Raw genomic sequence first — 22,932 nt, 5'->3', positions numbered from 1 at the left:
TATTTTCTGATATAAATTGCCTGTATATGTACTTTATTGAAATGTTCAAAATTTTGGTCATTTTTAAATGCTGCATATGCATAATTTTTGTAAAGAAAAAAGTGCTTTGTTTACCTGATTGTGAAAATTATAAGAAATTTACACATAGTATGTGGAATGAAGAAATAGTAATAAACACTGATTACATCTATCCATATATGCTATTGTGTGTGCTTACACACAGTTGTGTATGAAACAAGAATAGAGTCATATTTTTCATACTTTTAAAAATGTGAAATATACAGAAAGGCAATTAGAACATATAATCCACTTTCCGTGCCAATAGCGCTCTCGCAAACGTGGTGAACGTTCCTAAAACCCGCCGGACTTTCTGCAAGATGTGTGGCAAGCACCAACCCCACAAAGTGACAGAGTACAAGAAAGGCAAAGATTCTCTTTATGCCCAGGGAAAGCGGCATTATGACAGGAAGCAGAGTGGCTATGGTGGGCAGACTAAGCCGATTTTCCGGAAAAAGGCTAAAACTACAAAGAAGATTGTGCTGAGGCTTGAATGTGCCGAGCCCAACTGCAGATCTAAGAGAATGCTGGCTATTAAGAGATGCAAACATTTTGAACTGGGATGAGATAAGAAGAGAAAGGGCCAAGTGATCCAGTTCTAAGCTTCGTATTTTGTTACATTATGAAGACAGTAAAATCTTGAGGTTCTGTTCACTTCATTGGGTCGCAGTTGGTCTTGTAAGAGGGAAATAAACTAGTACCATCAGTAAAATTCCCCTTGTGGGGCAGTTTATGCCTGAAAAAAAAAGAACATATAATCCAATAATAACACATAATTATAAAGAGAAAACCCCTGAAAACATCCACTCAAGTTGAGAAGTAGACCCCTTTTCAAATTAATAGTAGAATCTAGGTGATGGTATATGGGTGTTGACTGTAAAATTCTTTCAACTTCACTTCGTGTTTGAAATTTTTCATAATAAAATCTTGGAGAAAACTCTGTATAGGGGTTTGAGTCAAAACAGATGACCACCATTCCTCCTAGGTCATCCCTCTTGCAACTAAAAAACCCTGGGCATAAATAAACAAGCATAGGAAGACTCCAAAATGCGAAAAGAAGAAGGCAAACTGCGGAAACTTTAGGGCTGAGGAGCAACATAGTAGTACATTCCCTTTTTTCCTTCTCACCTCCTGAATCTTTCAGCTAATGCATTCCAGAAGCTTCCATGCTAAAACCTCCAACAGACACAGACCAAAAAAGCTCTAAGCCTGTTCCCCTTAGTCAAAACCAGGAAAAGGGTGGCCAAACAGAGAACTTTGTTGGTAATACCCACCTTCCTTCAACCAAACACAAGTGGAGAAACCACCCTCCCACCCCCATCTGAACCATGGAAGCCAGAGGAAGTTGCATATTTTTCTCAAGTGGAATGAATGGAACTATCGGCAATGAATTCTCTATCCAGTGAACGTATCATTCAGGAATAAAAGGGAAATAAAGACGTTTTCAAAAGATACCTAAGAGTATCGTAGCAAACCTATCCTTAAGGAAAAACTAAAGGAAAGACTCTAAACAAAGTAAAAGATAACAACAAAGGCTTGAAACCATTGAAAGAGAAGAACATCAGAATGGGAAAAACAGAAATATTATAAAATAATCTATCCTGCTTCTAAGTGTCTTAAACAGACATGATGGTTGAAGCAAAAATAACACCATGTCATATTCTCCATGTATTCAGTGGGAATACGTAAGACGATTATATTTTACAAGTGGGGAGGCAAAGGGTCCTAAATGAAAGTAGGGTTTCTGCACTTGGCTGAGTGCTAATTCATGTATGTATACTGTTGTATCTAGAGCAACTGCCAAAAAAAAAAAAAAATTACAAAGTGATATACTCTAAAACACTACACAAATCAGAATGGAATTTTGAAGATGTTACAGTAACCTATGAGGCCGGAAAAGAGACAGAGAAGAAAAGCAGCAGAAAACAAACTGAAAACAAACTAGAAATCCTTTGTCTCTAATTAATCAGAGGGCTCACAGTAGGCTAGATACTGACTCTATCTCAAGGTTTGTTGTTTTTGTTTTTCATTTTCAGACCAGAGTAATAATAATTTTTAAGAAAACATGCTGCTGGGGCGCCTGGGTGGCACAGCGGTTAAGCATCTGCCTTCGTCTCAGGGCGTGATCCTGGAGTTCTGGGATCGAGCCCCACATCAGGCTCCTCCACTATGAGCCTGCTTCTTCCTCTCCCACTCCCCCTGCTTGTGTTCCCTCTCTCGCTGGTTGTCTCTATCTCTGTCGAATAAATAAATAAAATCTTAAAAAAAAAAAAAAGAAAAGAAAACATGCTGCTGAACTAAGCCAGTCACAAAAAGACAAATAGTGTGTGATTTTACTTATGCACTCTACGAAAAGTAGAATGGGGGCTGCCCGGAGTAAGGGGAGTTAATGTTTCACTGGTAGAGAGTTCTGGTTTTGCACGTTGAAGAGTTCTGGTGATGGATGGTGGTGATGGTGGCCCAACACTATGAATGAATTTAAGACTGCTGAACTGTATGCTTAAAAACAGTTGATGGTAAATTTTATGTTATTTGTATTTTACCACAATAAAAAAGTTTTGGGGAAAAAATCACACTGCTGTCAACATTCTGTACACAGTGGTGTATCCCTTCAGGAGTTTTTTGAGGAATTGCAGGTGCCTGGGAATACGTGAAGACTTCCCCAGGGGCGCATAGTTACTGGTAATTGGGGTTTTTTTATTAAAGATTTTATTTATTTATTCGACAGAGATAGAGACAGCCAGCGAGAGAGGGAACACAAGCAGGGGGAGTGGGAGAGGAAGAAGCAGGCTCCCAGCAGAGGAGCCTGATGTGGGGCTCGATCCCAGAACGCCGGGATCACGCCCTGAGCCGAAGGCAGACGCTTAACCGCTGTGCCACCCAGGCGCCCCTGATAATCGTTTTTTAATTGAAGTGTAGTTCACGTGTACAGCGTAGTTATTCAACATTTATATAAGGACATGATCATCGTGATGAATGTAGTCTGACTTCTTTCACTTAGCGTAATACCATCTAGGTCCATCCATGTTACCACAAGTTGTTTGTTTGTTTTTTTAATGGCTGAGAAATACAGCATCTTCTTTACCCATTCATCTATTGTTGGACACAGAAGTTGTTTCCATTTCTTCACTATTGTACATAATCTTGAAATGAACATAGGGGTGCATATATCTTTTTGATTTAGTGTGTCTTTTTTTCCTTTGGATAAATACCCAGAAATGGAATTGCTGGATTACATGGTATTTATATTTTTAATTCTTTGAGGAACCTCTGGACTGTTTTCCACGCTGGCTGCACCAATTTACATTCCTGCCAACAGAGCACAGGATTCCCTTTCCTCCACAGCCTCACCAACACTTATTGTGTTTTTGATCATTGCCATTCTGACAGGTGCAAAGTGGTATCTTATTGTGGTTTCGTTTTGTATTTCCCTGATAACTAGTGATGTTGAGGATCTTTTCACGTGTCTGTTGGCCATCTGTATGTCTTCTTCAGAGATATGTCTATTCGGGTCCTCTGCCCATTTTTAAATTGGATTGTTTGTTTTTCTGATACTGAGTTGTGTGAGTTCTTTATATATTTTGGATACTAATCCATTACTGGTTATATTATTTGCAAGTGTTGTCTCCCATTAAGTAGGTTGCCTTTTCATTTTGTCGATGGTTCCCTTCACTGCGCAAAACCTTTTTCATTTGATGTAATCCCATTTGTTTATTTTTGCTTTCGTTGCCCTTGCCTGAGGAGACAAATCCAAAAAAATATTGCTAAGACTAATGTCCAAGAGCTTACTGCCTATGTTTTCGTCTGGGAGTTTTCCAGTTTCCAATCTTATATCGAACGCTTTAATCCATTTTGAGTTTATATTTTGTATATGGCGTAAGAAAGTGGTCCAGTTTCATTCTTCTGCATATAGTTGTTGAGTTTTCCCAGTACCGTTTATTGAAGAGACTATCTTTTCCCCATTGTATATTTTTGCCTCCTTTATCAAATATTAATTGACCGTATAAGTGTGGTTTTATTTCTGGGGTCTCTATTCTGTTCCATTTATCTGTGTGTCTATGTTTTATCTATGTTTTTGTGCCAGTACCACACTGTTTTGATTACTCTAGCTTTGTAGTATAATTGGAAATCAGGGACTATGATGCCTCCAGCTTTGTTCATCTCTCTCAAGATTGCTTTGGCTATTTGGGGTTCTCTACATATTTTAGGATTATTTGTTCTACATCTGTGAAAAATGGTAGGGATTGCCTTGAATCTTTTAATTGCTTTGGGTAGCATAAACATTTTAACAATATTATTCTAATCCATGAATGCCATGTATCTTTCCATTTATTCATAACATCTTCAATTTTTATCCTCATTTTCTCACATTCTTAGAGTACAGGTCTTTCACCTCATTGGCTAAGGTGTTCCTAGGTGTTTTATTCCTTTGGATGCAGTTGTAAATGGGATCTTTTTCTTAATTTCTCTTTCTGAGAGTTCATTATTAGTGTATAGAAATGCAACAGATTTCTGTATATTAATTTTGTGTTCTGAAGTGACTGAATTCATTTATTCTCAAGTTTTTTGGTGGAATCATTAGGGTTTTCTATATATAGTATCATGTCATTTGCAAATAGTGACAGTTTTACTTCTCTAATTTGGATGGCTTTTATTTGTTTTTGTTGTCTGATTGTTGTAGCTAGGACTTGCAATACTATGTTGACAAGAGCGGACATCCTTGTCTTGTTCCTGATTTTAGAGGAAAGGCTTTTAGCTTTTCCCCATTGAATATGGTGCTAGCTTTGCTTTTGTCATATAGGCCCTTTATTATGTTGAGATATGTTTCCTCTATATCCACTTTGTTGAGAGTTTTTATTATAGATGGATGTTGAATTTTATCAAATGTTTTTTCTGCATCTGTTAAGATGATCATATAATTTTTATTTTTTGTTAATGTGATGTATCATGTCGAATGATTTGTGGATTTTGAACCATTCTTGCATCCCTGGAATAAATCTCACCTGATCCTCGTGTGTTATCCCTTTAATGTATTGTTGGATTCAGTTTGCTAATACTTCGTTGAGGATTTTTGCATCTGTGTTCATCAGGGATATTGGCCTGTAATTTTCCCTTTTCTGTTTGTTGTCTTTGTTTGGTTTTGATATCAGGGTAATGCTGGCCTCATAAAATGAATTTGGAAACATTCCTTCTTCTTCAGTGTTTTTAGAATGGCTTGAGAATGATAGATATTAACTCTTTAAGTGTTTGAGAGAATAAATGTCCTATACTTTTGTTTGTTTGAAGTTTTTCGATTATTGATTCAATTTTATTAGTAATTGGTCTGTTCAGATAGATCTTTTTCTTCGAATCAGTGTTAGAAGATTTTATGTTTCTAGAAATTTATCCATTCCAGCCTGGTGCATTTGTTGGCATTTAATTTTTATAGTAGTCTCTTACAATCCTTTGTATTTCTGTTGTGTTGGTTGTAACTTCTCTTCCATTTCTGACTTTATATATTTGAGTCCTCTTTTTTTCCTTCATGATTCTGGCTAAAGATTTATCGGCTTTGTTTATATTTTCAAAGAATCAGCTCTTGACTTCATTGGTCATTCCTATTGTTTTTTCTTTAGTCTCTATTTCATTTATTTGTGCTCTGATCTGTACCAGTTTCTCAGTCTTCCCTTGTTTTTTGTGACCTTTACATTTTTGAAGAGTATTTTGTACAATGACTTTCAATTCGGGTTTTACAACTTTTCTCATGATTAGGGTATCATGGCTTTGGGGGAAGAATCTGAAGGAGGTGGAGGACCCTTCTCATCACATCATATAGGGAGCACGTAATATCATCATGACTTCCAGTGATGATATTAACCTTGATTACTTGGTTAAGGTAGTATCATCTGCCAGGTTTCTCTATTTTAAAGTTACTGGTTTCCCTTTTTCATATTCTAGTCTTTGGAAGTAGGTCACTAAGTCCAGCCACCGTGAAGGTGGGAGAAGAGGATTAAGTTCCACCTTTTGGCAGGTAAGGGTGGGAGAAGTATTTACATATATTACTTGGAGTTTTTCTGTAAGGAAAATTTATCCCCCCACTTATTTGTTTATTCAATCATTTGTTTTCATCAGTATGCGCTCATGTATATTTATTTTATACTTTGGGTTATAATCCAGTACTACTTTATTTATTTTGTTGCTTGAATTGTTCTAGCTTTGGCCATTGAGAGCTCTTTCTTGTTGGCTGCTATTTCCCTCTGTCGTGTCCTCATCCTTTTTTTTTTTTTTTTTTTGGCTTTTCCTTAGTTTCTTATACTACATGTCATGTCTGCTGACAATTTCAAGAAACTACTCTTTCTGCCATATTCTGAAGGGTATTAAATGGCAGATTGTATTTGAACATCAGGTATGGGAAGTCTGGATCATGCTCACATAACTTGGCTCAAAAGTAATTTATATGTCCATACTCAAAGACGTAAAAAGGAACAAAAATAATATCCCATCCTTCTTGGCAAATATTTCCACGCTACAGGGGCAGGGATATGCCTAAATATCACTTGTATCTCACATTTAAAAATCAAGACGAGCCGGGCGCCTGGGTGGCTCAGTCAGTTCGGTGTCTGACTCTTGATGTTGGGCTTGTGAGATGGAGCCTCATGTCTGGCTCCACACTCAGTGGGGAGTCTGCTTCTCTCTCTCTCTCCCTTTGCCCCTCCCCCCGCCCCCACTCACTCTTTCTCTAAAATAAATAACTCTTAAAAGAAAAAATTCAAAATGGGCCCGAATCAGTTGTTTTTGACTGTCAGCATGAAATGCCTAGAGTTTCGACCAAGTAAAAGATGGCCCGTTTTGAAAATGGGTTTGGCAAGATGCTGATTACTTCCTTGTGGCTCACACATGAAAGGTTACTCTAGATAACCAGATTTATTAGGAGTCGGAGTTCATCAGTTAGACAACTGGTGTTTTGTTTTGTTTTTTAAAGATTTTATTTATTTATTTTGACAGAGAGAGACAGCGAGAGAGGGAACACAAGCAAGGGGAGTGTGAGAGGGAGAAGCAGGCTTCCTGACAAGCGGGGAGCCCGATGTGGGGATTGATCCCAGGACCCTCAGATTGTGACCTGAGCCGAAGGCAGATGTTTAACGGCTGAGCCACCCAGGTGCCCCAGACAACTGGTTTTTAACATTCACGTGATAAAAGCTCATGGCCAGAGCAAAGTCAGCTGCTGAAGACTGATTGACATTGTGAGAGACAAAGTCCACGTGAAGCTCAGCCTCTGTCCTCAAGCACAGGGTAACAAGATACTACAGGCAGGGCAGTAACCTGCAATACTCAGGGAAAGGCTTCAGCTCATAAGAGACAGTATCAGGCTATCCTGGAAGGTCCCTGGCTGGAGTGGCCTTGAAGCACAATTTGGAGGGAGATGATTCCATGAACCTGGAAGACATCTCATTGCAATGGCCATGACATAGAGCGGTCCCTGCTCCCCTGGGGAGAGCAGTGTCTGGGGAAATGTGTTGGGAAGAGGGATGAGCCTCTCTTTCAACACTCATTGAGCTAAAGTCAAACTTATCTCTGCAAGTTGTTTCAGTTGCTTGCGAAGAGCTGGCCCCGAGTGGCTCATTAGTGCGAGGTGGAAGTTGCCTACGAGGAAGGCGGATGGTGTCTGTTGGGGCCCCAGCTGCAGAGAGCAGACCCTGGAGGGTGAATTCCCAGACACAGCCCTGATTTCCTGGCTGCTCCCGGGGAGGACTCTGCCAGCCTGGCCCTGCGTCTGTCTCTGTAAGGGAGAGGGCACTACAGGCCCCAAGTGATGCTGAGCTTTAATTTATACGTTCAGAAGTTCATGAGTTCATGTCCTATGAGTGCCTCACATGCAGGAAACCACAACAAAAGCTGATTCTTCCCAGGCCCCTGGAATAATCTCTTCCCTATCTCCTCTACAGTGCCCATGAAAAGTAATGCAAAGAGCCAGTGAGGATTTCAGTAGAAGATGGCCCCCAGAATTAGGATTGAAGACCTGAGACTAGGGTAGAATTGACCAGCCCACAACTTCTCATACCATGGCCAGCCTGAGCAAGAAGGAGGCATTTGCTCTTTCTGCTCACACCATGCTGCTGACATTTTAGAGAGTTCTTTTCCCCTTTAAGGCAAATTTGCTGTGTGATGAATGATGACTTCTCCCCAAGATGAATTGGTGGGGACCATGAGGGTACAGAGTGATTTTCCCTTTGACTCTGCACCATCTGGTATGTTCATCGACTTTCCTCTGCCTTCATCTTCCTTCTCATACCCAAACTTTGAGAGTTGAGGTAGAGAGGGACTGAGGAATAAAACTACATCCCAGACCATGGCTCTTTCCATTCAACCCTGCTGCCTCTTTGGGTCCCAGAATTCCATGAAATCTTTCCATGTTCTGGAGTAAATTTGCCAGTACTCTAGTTCCCTAGGTGTAAAAATTTTACCGCTCTGGTTTTTTGTGTCTAAGAATGTTCACTCTCCAGTCTGCCTTTCGACTTTCCTACCCCATCATCAATGACTTGTCGACACATGATTATTTGGGGTGAACAAAAACTCTACTAAGCATTGTAGGGGACATGCCCATGCATAATCTATGGTACTTTCTTGAAATAAGTGTGTAATGTAATAACCAGGTGAGACGTGCATGCAGATAGACGTGGGTAAGGCAAAGAATATGATGAGTCTAAAATAAGTCACATAACCTTAAACACCAACATTGGTCTATGTTATTATATCTCAAACACTTGCACTGCTTCTCCAATCGAAGTCACAATTCAGGAAGATACATCAGGTTTATTACACGTAGTCAGGTTTCCACTGGCACCAGTATGCATTAGGGACTTCATTTCCTACATCTGAGAAGCACTATGTTAGGTGCTTAATACAGGTCTATGGGATGTGATCAGTAAAGAAGTTAACGGAAATGTACAACGATTAGAGTCTTTAAAAATCTGGGGAGTCTTCCAGCAGAGAATGAATGAAGGAAAGAGAAAATTAGGAGAGATAAGTCATGGAACAGATGAATATGTGAATTGATGACAAAATTATGGGGATAGCTTGAGACCAAGTCATGTTAGGCCTTATATTCAAAGGTAATATTTGGATTTATCCTGGCTTCTTCAATATTTTATATAAGGACTGGCTGACAGGATATGATCAGTTATTTAAGAGGATTAAACAGATCCTGTATACAAGAGAGATAAGTGCAGGGAGATGGGGGAGGCAGTCATCCACTGTCAGCCTGTTACTGTGGTCAGAGTAAGCGTTGGTTAGTCAGAAAGGAGCTGATGGTGAGGATAAGGAGTATTGATTAGCCATGAGATCAGAGGAGATTGAGAAAGAAGAGAGAGTCAAGAAGGCCAGTGAGGAGAGGGGTACTGAAGACTGGCCACTGGAGATTAGGGGAGTGACCTCTGGACACTAAGGAAGGAGGTGGGAACTGACTTACGGGTTCCTTGCCCTCAGGTGTGGAGCAGGAGAAGCTAGGACTGTGGGACACTTGGCTTCATGAAGTAGAACAAACTCTAGACTTTGAATCAGATTTGGGACCCACCCAAATCCTGTAATTTGTATTTTCATGTCCCTAAGTTGATATAATAACTCTGGACACTTCAGTGTCGAGGGAACCTGTTTCTCTTAGCCCACTTAAAGGATACCAAGAGTTCCATGAGGAAATCTAGCTACTCTCTGAAGCTTCCTGACACCCACACTGAACAGGAAAGCACCCAAAATTTAGAATGGCAGCGGGGAGAGGAGTAGTGTAGGGGTAGGGTTCTGATCTGTGAGAGGCCCAGGGATTGAGCCCAAGATAGAAGGGTGAAATTACCTAACTCAGTAATGACCAATGACCGTTAGAGTAGACAGGACCATATCGTAATCAACAATTACTAGTCGTACAGTCCTCGTAGCAATAACCTTTCTGTGACTCAGTAATTTGGGAATAATTTTGTGAGGCTTTCTAATGTGAGGCCAAGAGGGCAGCTGATGCTAGGTAGAGCCAGCTCTAAAGTCCTGAAATTCCCAGACCGTTGTGGTCGCCACTGTCTCATGCAGTTGCTGGAACCATCCAAAAACATCCAAATATGTCTTGTCCTGAGTTTTTGTTGTGTGTGAAATGAGTGTTTTAGGATCAGCCCTTTTTATAGATAACAAATGCTTTGATGACTTATGAGCAACGACCAGCCTCATATTAAAAGTATGAGCCATGATCACATGTAATTAATTAGAGTAGTCCTGGGTGAGTTTATACCTATCTGGGACTAAGGTTTTCTGATTATAAAATGAAACAACATATGATACCCAAAAATCTTCTAGACCCTAAAATTTTCTAATTCTAGAATCTGAGATTAGTTTCCTTAAGGCTCCCTTCATGTCCTGATTTCTCAGACTGTAGATGAAGGGATTGACCAGCGGAGTCACCACTGTGAAGATGACAGTGGCCACCGTGTCCTGGACTGAGTAGGAGGATGAAGGGCGCATATACACCCCCAGGATTGCCCCATAGAAGAGGGAGACCACAGTGAGGTGGGATCCACATGTGGACAAGGCTCTCCTTATTCCGTGGGCAGAAGGCAACTTCAGTACATTGGAGAGGATATAAGCATATGAAAGGATGATGCATGTAAACAGTGTCAGAAATATCAGTCCCCCCACAGTGAATACCATCAGGTCATTGATAAAGGTATCAGAACAAGACAGCTTTAGAATTGCATAGGGGTCACAGAAAAAGTGATGCACGGTATTGTTGAAACAAAATGTGAGTTGGACCATGAGAAGAGTGTGCAGGAGTGCATGCAGGTTTGTAATGACCCACGATGCCACCACCAGAAGGATACAGAGTTTGGGCTTCATGATCATGGTGTAGTGGAGTGGGCAACAGATGGCTACGTAACGGTCATAGGCCATCACACTCAGCAGGAGCCCATCCATGTTGATGAAAGTGACGAAGAAGTAGATCTGGGTCATGCATTCCACGTAAGAGATAGACTTGCTTCCCAGGATGTGATTCACCAGCATCTTGGGGATTGTGACTGATGAAAAGCAGATGTCGACACAAGAGAGGTTAGCCAAGAAGAAGTACATGGGGGTGTGGAGATGACTGTCCCTGCTGATGGCCAAGATGATGAGCAAATTCCCAATGATGGTGACCAAGTACATCCCCAAGAACAGCCCAAAGAGAACGTCTTCCTGCTCTGACTGCCCAGAGAGTCCCAGGAGAAGGAATTCTGTCACTGTCGTCTGGTTGTCTCCGTCCATGTCTGCAGGGGAGAAAATGTGGTCAAAAGTAAAAGAAAATGTTTAATAACTGAGCTCCATTTACTGTTTAGAGATTGCAATGTTTTTTTTCTTTTTTTTTCTTCTTTTTTTTAATAATAATATTTTTTATTATATTATGTTAGTCACATACAGTACATCCCTTGTTTTTAATGTAAGGGTCCACGATTCATTACTTGCGTATAACACCCAGTGCACCATGCAATACGTGCCCTCCTTACTACCCATCACCAGCCTATCCCATTCCCCCACCCCCCTCCCCTCTGAAGCCCTCAGTTTCTTTCCCAAAGTCCATGGTCTCTCATGCTTCATTCCCCCTTCTGATTACACCCCCTTTCTTTATCTCTTTCTTCTCCTACCGATCTTCCTAGTTCTTATGTTCCATAAATGAGTGAAACCATATAATTGTCTTTCTCTGCTTCACTTATTTCACTTAGCATTATAGAGATTGCAATGTTGGAGGGTGGAGCTTGCTTCAAGGGAAACCCAAAGATAGATAGATAGATAGATAGATAGATAGATAGATAGATAGATAGCCTTTTCCACTGTGCCCTGAACAGCAGATGTGAATATTCTAGTCTTCATTGCAGACTGTTTCCCATAATGGAAATGGTAGTAAAAGCTGAAGGATGTAGGGCAGGACGGCAGTGGGGTTTTTCCTCTTGTCTGGGAACTACAGGTCAGTAGGCTCTAAATAACCCAAACTCGATGTTGGGACATCCGCCTGCATTAGGGTTAGCTACTTCTGTCGGTGTTCGCTGGGATAATACGATCAGGAATTCAATTAATACTGCCCCCAACCCTCAATTCTGTTGTAAGAGGAATGAGAGGAGAAAGAGCAATGATTCTGAAGGAAGTCTGTGCCCTCTCATTATACACCTTTGGGAGAGGGAAGTAGTCTTCCTGGTCCCCAACTCCGAGAGGGGAGACCCCCAAGAAAAACCCACCAAAGACTGGAGATGCTTCCATGATGGGATCCCATCAGCTGGTTTTCTGGCTTGGAATGTGTGCTTGCTGACCAGCCCTTGCTTTCCCGAGCAGGGAAGAGAATGTGGGGAGAGATGGTAGGACTGAGAGTGGAAGAGGGATGGTAGAGAAGCTACCTGTGTGCTTGCTATTTGCCATCACAAGGATGTGTGAGTTCCCTGTGTGCTGGTGGTCCCTGTGACAGACATGGCATCGACTCAATACTTAAGACAAAATTGTGCCTGCCAGGATAGGTGAGCTCTTCAGTAAGACCCCTCAGCATAAATGCCTTTTGGGTGGCACTGTCAGGGGGCTGACAGAGGTTGAGTGAGAGCTGGGTCTCCCACCTCAGAGACCCTCTGCTCATCCCTGAAAAATCCCCTGTGAGCAGCCCACAGAGAGAAGCCCATAAGCCCAGCATACACGCCAGCCAGACAAGCAGCAAATACCAACAGATCAACAGAGGACCGGCAGCTTCCTTACCTGGTCAAGGAGAGTCACACCTACTGGCCTTCCCCCCTCTCTCTTTTGCTCCAACTCAGGAAGAGCTAATTCTAGAAGAGTGAAGGGCAAGTGGTGCCTGAAACTAAACCATGTCTACCACCATTTCCCCTCCCTGCTGTACCCCAAGCCAAGACACATCGTGGGAGGAGGAACACAAGAGATGGATGGTTTACAGTGTTGTTGACTAATACAGAAGAGCAATTTTTGTATATACAATGGCTTAAAATGAAAAAGTCTGGCCAGGATGTTTTTGAGACCTACCAAGAGAAGATCAATTACTAGAAAAACAAACTATTCTTTCATGGTTTAAACACCAAACAAGTTGAGATTCCATAGTGAGTAGTTGATATGCCAAATTCCACTTCTTCTGAATGACTATTGACCCCCCACCCCGGAACTTTCATTCAGTCTCCCATGCAGCTTCCTGTTAGAAAGAGTGTGCTCCTGCCAGTGCCTTGGAATGATGCTTTTTTCATGGAACTTAACTCTGCTGATGGCTGGTTTCCTGCACGGGTCTCTTGTGAGCCTTGTTGGTGTGTGGCCATCTCCGAGCCATCTGACACAGGTGCAGCTATGAGGGTTTGTGTTCCTGGACCTCGGAACCAAAGCTGCTCAGTGCCCAGCCCCCAGCCCCAGCCAAGTCCCCTCTGTGGGGCTCCGTGTGGCATCCAAGTAGCCTCCCTCTGGGACACCTCGATTCCGTGGTCACAGACAACAGTGGATGAACAAAGCTAGAGAAGCAACTGCTGGGAGTGCAGAGGAGGGTCTGGAATCCCTACCAGAAGAGTCTCTGTGTGGGGGAGGGAGGGTGGCTCTGGGGCAGGATTTTTAGGAGCCTGCAGTCACTGAGCCCGGCCCCACTAAGCTGAGCTATCTCCCCCATCTCCCACTGCTGCTTTCTATTTCCACCTTGGAGACGAGCTTGCTCTGTCCTGCCCTGGGCAGCACACCCTGAAAAGAGAAAGGCTTGTACAGGTCAAACCAAGACATGTGTCCCCTTCACACTTGCTTAGGTGCAGAGGGATTTTGTGTGTCTGTTTCTCCAGAGGTTCATGTGTGTGTCTGTGTCCCTGTGAATCTGTCTGTTGTGGGAGGTACCTGCCCTTCTTACCTGGCTCTTCTCTGCTGCTGTGAGATGGGGAGATGTGGTCATGGGACCGCCATCTCCACTGGCTCCTTGATTGACCCTGGACGATGGGAGAGTCTCAGCTCAGGCTGAGGACTGAGGAACCTTTCCTCACTGGAGGAGAATAATTAGGGTTAGGCGATGTTGCTCTCCCAGGTCTGGCTTGGATGATTGGGAGCGAATAAATAGATCTTCATTCCCTGGAGATTTGGACTTTCTGAGGGATCGGGGCAACAGTGGTTGCCATGGTTTGGTGTCCCTAGAGCGGATTCCCCATAGCTCTGCTAGAGGCCACATACTAACTGCTCTTTGTTCCTAGTCTCTCTGGACTCAGCTACGTCTCTGTGTGAGAAGAACTCAGTTTACTGCTCAGTCTTGTTGCTTCCAATTGTCTCAAGTATGTCTTGTGCCCACGTCACAGAATATACCTCATCTCTTGCTCTGTGCCCAAAGTGGACCTGAGGAAAAATCGTGAAGCCAGTGAAATTGGCCCACATACATTCATAGCAGCTCTGTTCTGTACACTTCGCTCCTGCACTGACTGTCTTGTAGAATCCTTGAAGTTTCAGGACCCCACACTCATTCTTCTCTCAAATGCAATGTTTGATTTGTGAATTTGTACTAAGAAAGTAATTATTAAGAACAGAACCTCAAATCTGTGTTTTAATCTGATAGTGACTGTGTCCCCAGCACAGGAAATCAGAGGCACCACCTGGAGATCCTGCCTTGTAGACCGGGAATGGGTTCTGGGGCTGGGGTGTGTATGTAATCATCTAAATGGTATCTATCGGCTGTTAGAACTTGGGTGCGTATTTCTAAGTTTGGACTTGTATGTCATACACAAAGCAAAATTTTTTAAAGATGTGTTTTCAAAACTCACCTTTTAAAAAAAGAAAAAACACAAATGTGAAGTTGGGCAGAGATGTTTAGGTAAAAATTGAGAGAATAAGAGTGACATTATTAATTATGGATGAAGCAGTAATTAAGTCAACTAGGAACATAAGTCATAAAAGAGTAACATCCTTTTTTTGAAAGTTATCTGTTTATCTATCTATTTATTTATTTATTTATTTATTTATTTATTTATTTGAGGGAAGGAGAGAGATGGAGGAGCAGAGGGAAAGGGACAAGCAGACTCCACACTGAGTGTGGAGCCTGACTCAGGGCTCAGTCTCACGACCCTGCTATCATGACCTGAGCTGAAATCAAGAGTCAGGTGCTTAACTGACTGAGCCACCCAGGCGCCCCAAAGAGTAATATCTTATGATAATAAGGGAAAAACTCAGATGAGTCACCAAATGAAATAATGTGACAACAGTTTGCATAAGGCAAAGGCTCATAAAAATTTTTAAAGGTTGATTAAATTAATATACTCATGATAGATTTAACATACATTTCCCAGAATGTGATTAAGTAGTGAATAAAAAATATGGCAGAGATTTTATTTAAACAGTGAAGAAAATCTGATTTAAAAGACATGTATTTCCATTCTGTAAATGGAGATTACACATTCTTTTTCCAGCCCAGGGAACAATCACAAATATGGGTCATTTTTTAGGCTACCACAAAAACTATTAATAGAGTCCCCAAACATTGATTTTATAGGATACGTTCTCTTACAGTCCACATTACATAGTCAAAACTTGGAAACCAAAAATCAGAATGTAAAAAAGAAGTGTCCAGTTGATAAAATGTAAAACAGTGATCACCATTTTCATATAGAAAGGAATATTAAAACCAAAATGATTTCTAAATTAAAGAAAAAATTAACACAAAAATCTATGGGAAAACTGGCTTTCAATACTTGTATTATTAATGAAGTAACATAAAAAATCAATCAGAGGCACCTGGGTGGCTCAGTCATTAAGCGTCTGCCTTTGCTCAGGGCCTGATCCCAGAGTCCTGGGATCGAGCCCCTGCTCCACTGGGAGCCTGCTTCTTCCTCTCCCACTCCCCATTTTGTGTTCCCTCTCTCGATACTCTCTCTCTCTCAAATAAATTTAAAAAAAGAAAATCAAGTATTCAGCCAGGCATTTTTTAAAGTTTATTTATTTAGTCATCTATACACCCAGTGTGGGGTTTGAACTCATGACCCTGAGATCGAGGGTCACATGCTCTACTGACTGAGCCAGCCAAGCGCCCCCTCCAAGCATTTTAATGTTTAAATTATTTTAGTCAAATAAATATATTAGTACCGCTTTAAAAGTTAAACAAGTCTTTAGATGGAAAACCCAGTCCCCCAACCCTTCATCTCCACCCCTGGGTCCCACTGCCGTTGTAAGCACTTTTATATTTGTCTAAATAATATGCTTATAATGCTATTTTTTATTGAAGTGTAGTTGATGCACAATGTTACATTAGTTTCAGGTGTATAGTGCTATTTTTGACCTTTGATTTGCAGTCTCATCTACCCTCTTCCCATTTGACCAGTGACTGTCCCATTTCCCCTTCCTCAAGTCCTCCTCATACAGGCACATCACAATTTGGGGCGTGTCAATATTTATTATCAACATTCTGACTGTTACACGCTGTGGGTGTACTTAACTTTTTTTTCTCAAACAACTTTTGGATGTTCCTGAAATTAATCATTGCCTATTTTTTTCCCATCGGTTTAATTTTCATGCCTTTATTCTTCTCCTATTCCAAAATTAACTCTTCCGGGCTTTGAGTTATATTTGATAGACAATAACCATCACCCATGTAAGGGTACACTTTGATGAGTTTTGATAGTCCTGTGCAGTCATGTAACCAGCACCACAATCAAGATACAGAATGGTTCCGTTATCCTACAAGTTTTCTGGCTTCCCTTTCCAGCTAGTACCTCTCCCAAGACCAGATAGGTTCTTTGCATTATTATATAAATATTACATCAGTTTGCCAGTTTCCGTGGAAAAGCCTGATGAAGTTTTGAGATTGCATGAAATTCTATCAGTTAAGAATTGACAGCTTGGGGCGCCTAGCTGGCTCAGTGGGTAGAGGTTGCGACTCGATTTTGGCTCATGTCATTATCTCAGGGCTGTGAGATTGAGCCCCAGATCAGGCTCCAAGGTGGGAGTGTGGAGCCTGCTTAGGATTCTCTCTCTCTCTCTCCCTCTGCCCCTCCGCCTCCATTGTGCTCTCTCTATCCAAAAAAAAAAAAAAAAAAAAAATCTATAGCTTAATAGCATTTAGTCTCCTGACCTAAGAGCATAGCATATTTCTTCATTTTAAAAGGTTTTCTATAATTTCTCTGATGAATGTTATTTTTAGTTTCCAGTGAACAGATTCCTCACATTTTTTGACAGCTTTAAACACTAAACATTTCATATTTTTATGCTACTGTAAATGGTACTTTTTAATTTGAATTTCTTACTGTTTGCTGTTACATGATTTTTTAAAAATCTTGCTCTCGAATCCTGAAACTCTGCTAAACTCATTAATCAGCTCTAGTAGAGTGTTTATAATTCCACCAGAAATTCTCCATGCATGAGTATTTTGTCCACACACAGAAGGCAGTTTTACGTCTTTCTTTCTAATCCAGTTGCCCTTTAATAAAGATATTTTCTGCTCACAACACTTTCGATACCAAATGTATGGGTTTTGTCTTATTTTTTGTTTTTTTCTCCCCCCCCCCCCCCCCGCCCCACGCTGACAACAAATTCTCTAACTCTCAGGACACCACTTGGGTGTCCTATAATTAAATTCCATTCTGACCCTCTCCTGACCTAGCGTGGACCCCAGAGGTTAAGGGCTTGGTCCTACAAGTCTGCCCCAACCTCAGATGCCAGTTACAAGTAGTGGGTCCCGAGGTTACCCACACTCTGTCTAAATTGGCTACAAGTTGAGATTTCCATGACCTCCTCCTCAGGTCGGATAATTTGCTGTAATGGCTCACAGACCTCAAGGAAACACTTCACTTACTATCACTGGTTTATTATAAAGGATATTATAAAAGATACAAATAAATAGCCCAATGGAGAGGCACCATAAGGAAGGGTCAGGGATGGCTTTGAGTAGGGGAGCCTGACCCCGTGGAGCCTGAGATGTGCCCCTCTCCCAACGCTCAGGTGCTCTCTGATGCTCTCTGAATCCTGTAGTTTAGGAATTTTGATGGAGGGGCGCCTGGGTGGCACAGCGGTTAAGCGTCTGCCTTCGGCTCAGGGCGTGATCCTGGCATTATGGGATCGAGCCCCACATCAGGCTCCTCTGCTAGGAGCCTGCTTCTTCCTCTCCCACTCCCCCTGCTTGTGTTCCCTCTCTCGCTGGCTGTCTCTATCTCTGTCGAATAAATAAATAAAATCTTAAAAAAAAAAAGGAATTTTGATGGAGATAACCTTATGCAGGCATGTTGGTTCAGTCATCAAATCATCGGCCATTGGTGATTAACTCAATCTCCAGTGACTCCTCCCTCACTGAAGGTGGGGGACTGGGGCTAAAAGTCACAACTGACTAATCACCTAGTTGGTTCCTCTGGCAACCAGCCCCCATCCTGAACTATCTAGGGGCCCACCAAGAGTCACTTCCTTAGCATACATTTAAGTATGGTCCAAGGGGCTTGTTATGCTTAACGAAATATGGTCCTCTCTTCCCATCCCTCGGGAAATCCCAGGGGTTTTAGAATCTCTTGTGTTAGGAACTAGGGATGAAGATTAAATATATATGTCCAAATACATCCCATTTTTATTTCTTTTTGTTGCCTCATTATATTGGCTGGAATCTCCAATACAATATTGAATAGAAGTGGTAAGAACATACATCCCTGTCTTGTTCCTAATTTTTCTAAACTTATTTTGGAGAGAGAGAGTGAGCATGAGTGAGGGGAGGGGCAGAGGGACACAGAGACTCCCTGCTGAGCACAGAGCCCCACGAGGGGCTGGATCCCAGGACCCTGACATCAAGACCTGAGCCTAAATCAAGAGTACAACAGTTAGCTGGTTAACCTGCTGAGCCACCCAGGAGCCCCTTGCTCCTAAGTTTAAGAGGAAGGTAATCTCCCTTTCAACATTAAGTATGATGTTAGCTATAGATTTTTCATATGTGACTTTAATCAAGTTGAGAAAATCTTCTGTTCCTATTTTACTCAATGGTTTTATTATGAATGTATGCTGACTTTTGTCTGTTGCATTCGCTGTGTCTATTGGGATGGTTTTCCTGTTTTAGTTTGTTAGTACAGTGAATAGCATGTATCGAATTTCTAATGTCAATCCAACTGCACGTTCCTGGGGTAAAGCCCATTTGGTCATATGTATTATCCCATTTAGATATGATGAGACACTGATTTTCTAAAGTTTTGTCCAGGATCCCCAGTGAGTCGATATTCATTAAGAATATTGGTCTGTTATTATAATGTTTTATAAAATGAACTGGGGGTACCTGGGTGGCTCAGTTGGTTAAGTGACTGCTTTCTGCTCGGGTCGTGATCCTAGAATCCCAGGATGGAGTCCCACATCGGGCTCCCTGCTCGGTGGGGAGTCTACTTCTCCTTTTTTTTTTTTTAAAAGATTTTATTTATTTATTCGACAGAGACAGAGACAGCCAGCAAGAGAGGGAACACAAGCAGGAGTGGGAGAGGAAGAAGCAGGCTTATAGCAGAGGAGCCTGATGTGGGGCTCGATCCCACAACGCCAGGATCACGCCCTGAGCCGAAGGCAGACGCTTAACCGCTGTGCCACCCAGGCGCCCCTCTACTTCTCCTTCTGACCCTCCCCCTCAGATGCTCTCTCTCTCTCTCTCTCTCATTCTCTCTCTCTCTCAAATAAATAAATAAAATCTTTAAAAAATAAAATAAAATGAATTGGCAAGGTACTCATACCTTTTCAATTTTCTGAAAGAACTTGTGTCTGGTTTTATTATGTATTTTTTTTAAGATTTTATTTATTTGACAGAGAGACAGCCAGCAAGAGGAGGGAACACAAGCAGGGGGAGTGGGAGAGGGAGAAGCAGGTTTTCCGCTGACAGGGAGCCCCATGCGGGGCTCGATCCCAGGACTCTGGGATCACGCCCTGAGCTGAAGGCAGGCGCTTAACGACTGAGCCACCCAGGCGCCCCATATTTCTTAAAAGTTTGATAGAATTCACCAGTGCAGCCATCTGGGCCTGAAGTCTTCTTCGTGGGAAGTTTTTTTTTTTTTTTTTAAGATTTTTTATTTATTTATTTGACAGAGATAGAGACAGCCAGCGAGAGAGGGAACACAAGCAGGGGGAGTGGGAGAGGAAGAAGCAGGCTCATAGTGGAGGAGCCTGATGTGGGGCTCGATCCCATAATGCCGGGACCACGCCCTGAGCCGAAGGCAGACGCTTAACCGCTGTGCCACCCAGGCGCCCCTCGTGGGAAGTTTTTTTAAACTGTAATTCAATTATTACTTAGATAAAGAGCTACTCTGTTTATTTATTGTTGAGTTAGCTTTGATAGATTGCCTTTCATAAGATTGTCCATTTCATCTGATTTATCAACTTTACTGGAATAAGGTGTTCATAATATTCTCTTATTATCCTTTTAATATCTCTAGAATCTGTACTGATTTACCTTGGTCATTCTTTGTATTAGTCATTTCTGTCTTATCTTTGTCCTGATTGGTTTTGCTAGAGATTCTAGTGTTTTTCATTTTCTTAGTGAACCAGCCTTCAGTTTTACTAATTTTCACTATTACCTGTTTTCTATTTCATTGATTTAGGCTGTCAAAGAAAAATCAGAACTCAACAGGAGTTAAAGTGGCAAAAACAGATTTTATTCAGGATTATTGCCGTAGGGGAAGAGAGTCCTAAGTGGACGAACCAGGCTTAAACTCAGAATATAGCGTGAGCAAGTTGGAATTTATAGTCAAGGAGCAAGGTGAAGGGCAGTGGATGGAAAGTTGCTAAGAGGGACACCAAGTATAGCGAAGGATTCTAGTTCGACCGACCAAAGAGGATTCTTCGCTGAAGACAGGCCAGGGTGAACAGACCTCACTTGAGGGATGGTGGAAGATGAGGAACCCTTCCAGGTATGGAGGGTGACCCGATATCAAGGGTGGGAGATTCTGGTTAAACTGACTTTGAAGGGTTCTTGCTGAAACTGGGGTTTACGAGAAAGTACACAAGTGGGCCGAAGAGAAGGTTTAGGAGCCCGACTCAAGCTTTGTCCAGGGAGAAAATCTGTGTCAACAATCTGATCTCAATTGTGTTCTTCTTTCTTCTTACTTTGGGTTTCATTTGCAACTAGACATTCATTGTCTAGTCTGTTAAGATAAGGATTAGATAATTGATTTAAGACCTTTTTCTTTCTTTCTTCCTCCTTCCTTCCCTCTCCCTCTTTCTCTCTTATATCCTGAGTTGGGTGTTGGGGATGAAGTGGTTTTTCAATGCCAGCATGCCCTTTGCAAAATAAGAGCCAACCGGGGTTTCTGAATGGCCTGGGGGCAGGATGCCCTTGAGTGTCTGGATCCTTTCAGGTCAGGGAATCCCGTATAGGGTCAGAGTTTCCCAAATCTCACCATGCCTTTGGCTGGACATGTCCACGGTCTAGGTTCTGGGTGCCCTAGAAGGTTGTGGAGGAACATTTTGAAGTCAGCTATCACGCTGACTATAAGGTATGGAAGTCAGCACTTCTTGGAGGGCTCATGAGTCCTAGGACTGAATTCAACCCTGTGCCCTAGGGATTCAGGAATCAGATAAGGTCGGACTGACTCTGAGGGCTAGAGTCTCCCAGGGTCTGTGGTAGTAAGAAGAATGATAACAAAGTAGCATTTTGGCCTGTGCTTAGTAGGTTCGAGGTACATCCTAAATGCTTCTCTTTCATTAACTCTCAGCCCTCACGTCCTTGCCGGGTAGGTACAGGTGACCCTCACTATCTGTGGATCTGGGTCTGGGAAGTCACCTACTCCCTCTAATGTATTTGAAACCCCAAGGTCAGTACCATCTTGCAACACTCTTTGGCAGCTGGGCGGGCATTTGCAGCCGTGCGCGTGCGCAGTGGGACGGAACCGTTGCGTTGCCACGTTCCCAGCTGAGGTCAAACAAAGCGCCTGCTCCGCCTTCCTGTTGTAGCTTCCGTATTGGAAACAGGTGTCTTTTTGCAGTCTCTTAAATGCCGCCGTTTCTCACATCTTGGGGCTTTTTTTGGGTCATTGTGCTGCTTAACGTGACTTCCAAGCAAAGTCCCAAAATGCCGTCTGGTGTTCCTAAGTGCAGGAAGGCCGCGATGCGCTTTAGGGAGAAAATACGAATGTGAGAGATAACCCTGTTCAGGCAGGAGTCACAGTACTGTTGGCCCCGAGGCCGATGTTAATAAGGCAGCAATATGTACCAAAATAAGATTATCTTCAATCAGAGACACGTACAACACGGTTATGGATTTATCAGTTGATGAAAATGTTGTGGCCAGGGGCGCCTGGGTGGCTCAGTAGGTTAAGCGCCGGGCCCCTGGTTTTGGCTCAGGTCTGATCTCAGGGTCCTGAGATCAAGCCGGCTTGGGCTCTGCGCTCAGCGGGGAGTCTGCTTGAGATTCTCTCTCCCTCTCCCTCTGCCTCTGCCCTCTGTGTGTTCTCTCTCTCTCTCTCTCTGAGATAAATGAATTTTAAAAAAAGAAAAAAAAATTTGTGGCTAGGCGCTCACAGGAACCTATCTTTTGGAGCAGTGGTTCAGTATTCACTAGCTCAGTGTTTGTAGTGACTTTATGGAACACAACTACTTTAAATAAAGAGAATCGGGGGTGCCTGGGTGACTCAGTCAGTTAAGCGTCTGCCTTCGGCTCAGGTCATGATCCGGGATCCTGGGATCGAGTCCCGCATTGGGCTCCCTGCTCAGCAGGGAGTCTGCTTCTCCCTCTCCCTCTGACCTTCCCTGCTGTTTGTGCTCTCTCTCTCTCTCTTTAATTAATAAATTTAAAAAATTGAAAAAAATAAAACAAAGAGAATTAACTGTATTATTATCCCCAGATGATAAACCTGAGGCACAGAGATACTTAGAAATGAGCCCAGGATCACATACCGTAGCAAGTGGTATAGCTGGGATTTGAACCCAGGGCTGTTTGGCTTCAGAACCTACACTCTT

At 42.4% G+C, this 22,932-nt stretch overlaps 1 protein-coding gene and 1 pseudogene across 1 annotated transcript; one reads left to right on the top strand and one right to left on the bottom strand.

Annotated features, from left to right (window-relative positions):
* The first annotated feature begins 311 nt into the window (after positions 1–311).
* LOC123790600 (large ribosomal subunit protein eL42-like) lies at positions 312–797 on the top strand (annotated as a pseudogene).
* Positions 798–10,371: 9,574 nt separating this feature from the next.
* Positions 10,372–11,316, bottom strand: LOC123790599 (olfactory receptor 1f45-like). The gene has a single exon (XM_045795088.2). The coding sequence runs from the start codon at positions 11,308–11,310 to the stop codon at positions 10,372–10,374; it is 939 nt and encodes a 312-aa protein (XP_045651044.2). The 5' UTR covers positions 11,311–11,316.
* Between the last annotated feature and the right edge of the window lie 11,616 nt (positions 11,317–22,932).

This window comes from Ursus americanus, chromosome 5 (genome assembly GCF_024610735.1).
Source record: "Ursus americanus isolate L20-20 chromosome 5, mUrsAme1.1.p, whole genome shotgun sequence".
NCBI lineage: Eukaryota > Metazoa > Chordata > Mammalia > Carnivora > Ursidae > Ursus > Ursus americanus.
The sequence above is the reverse complement of the archived record's forward strand: the minus strand, read 5'-3'. Positions and strand labels throughout refer to the sequence as shown.

What these genes read in the sequence shown, in the direction of transcription:
- LOC123790599 (XM_045795088.2), bottom strand. Translation starts at nt 11,310, where the DNA reads ATGGACGGAGACAACCAGACGACAGTGACAGAATTCCTTCTCCTGGGA.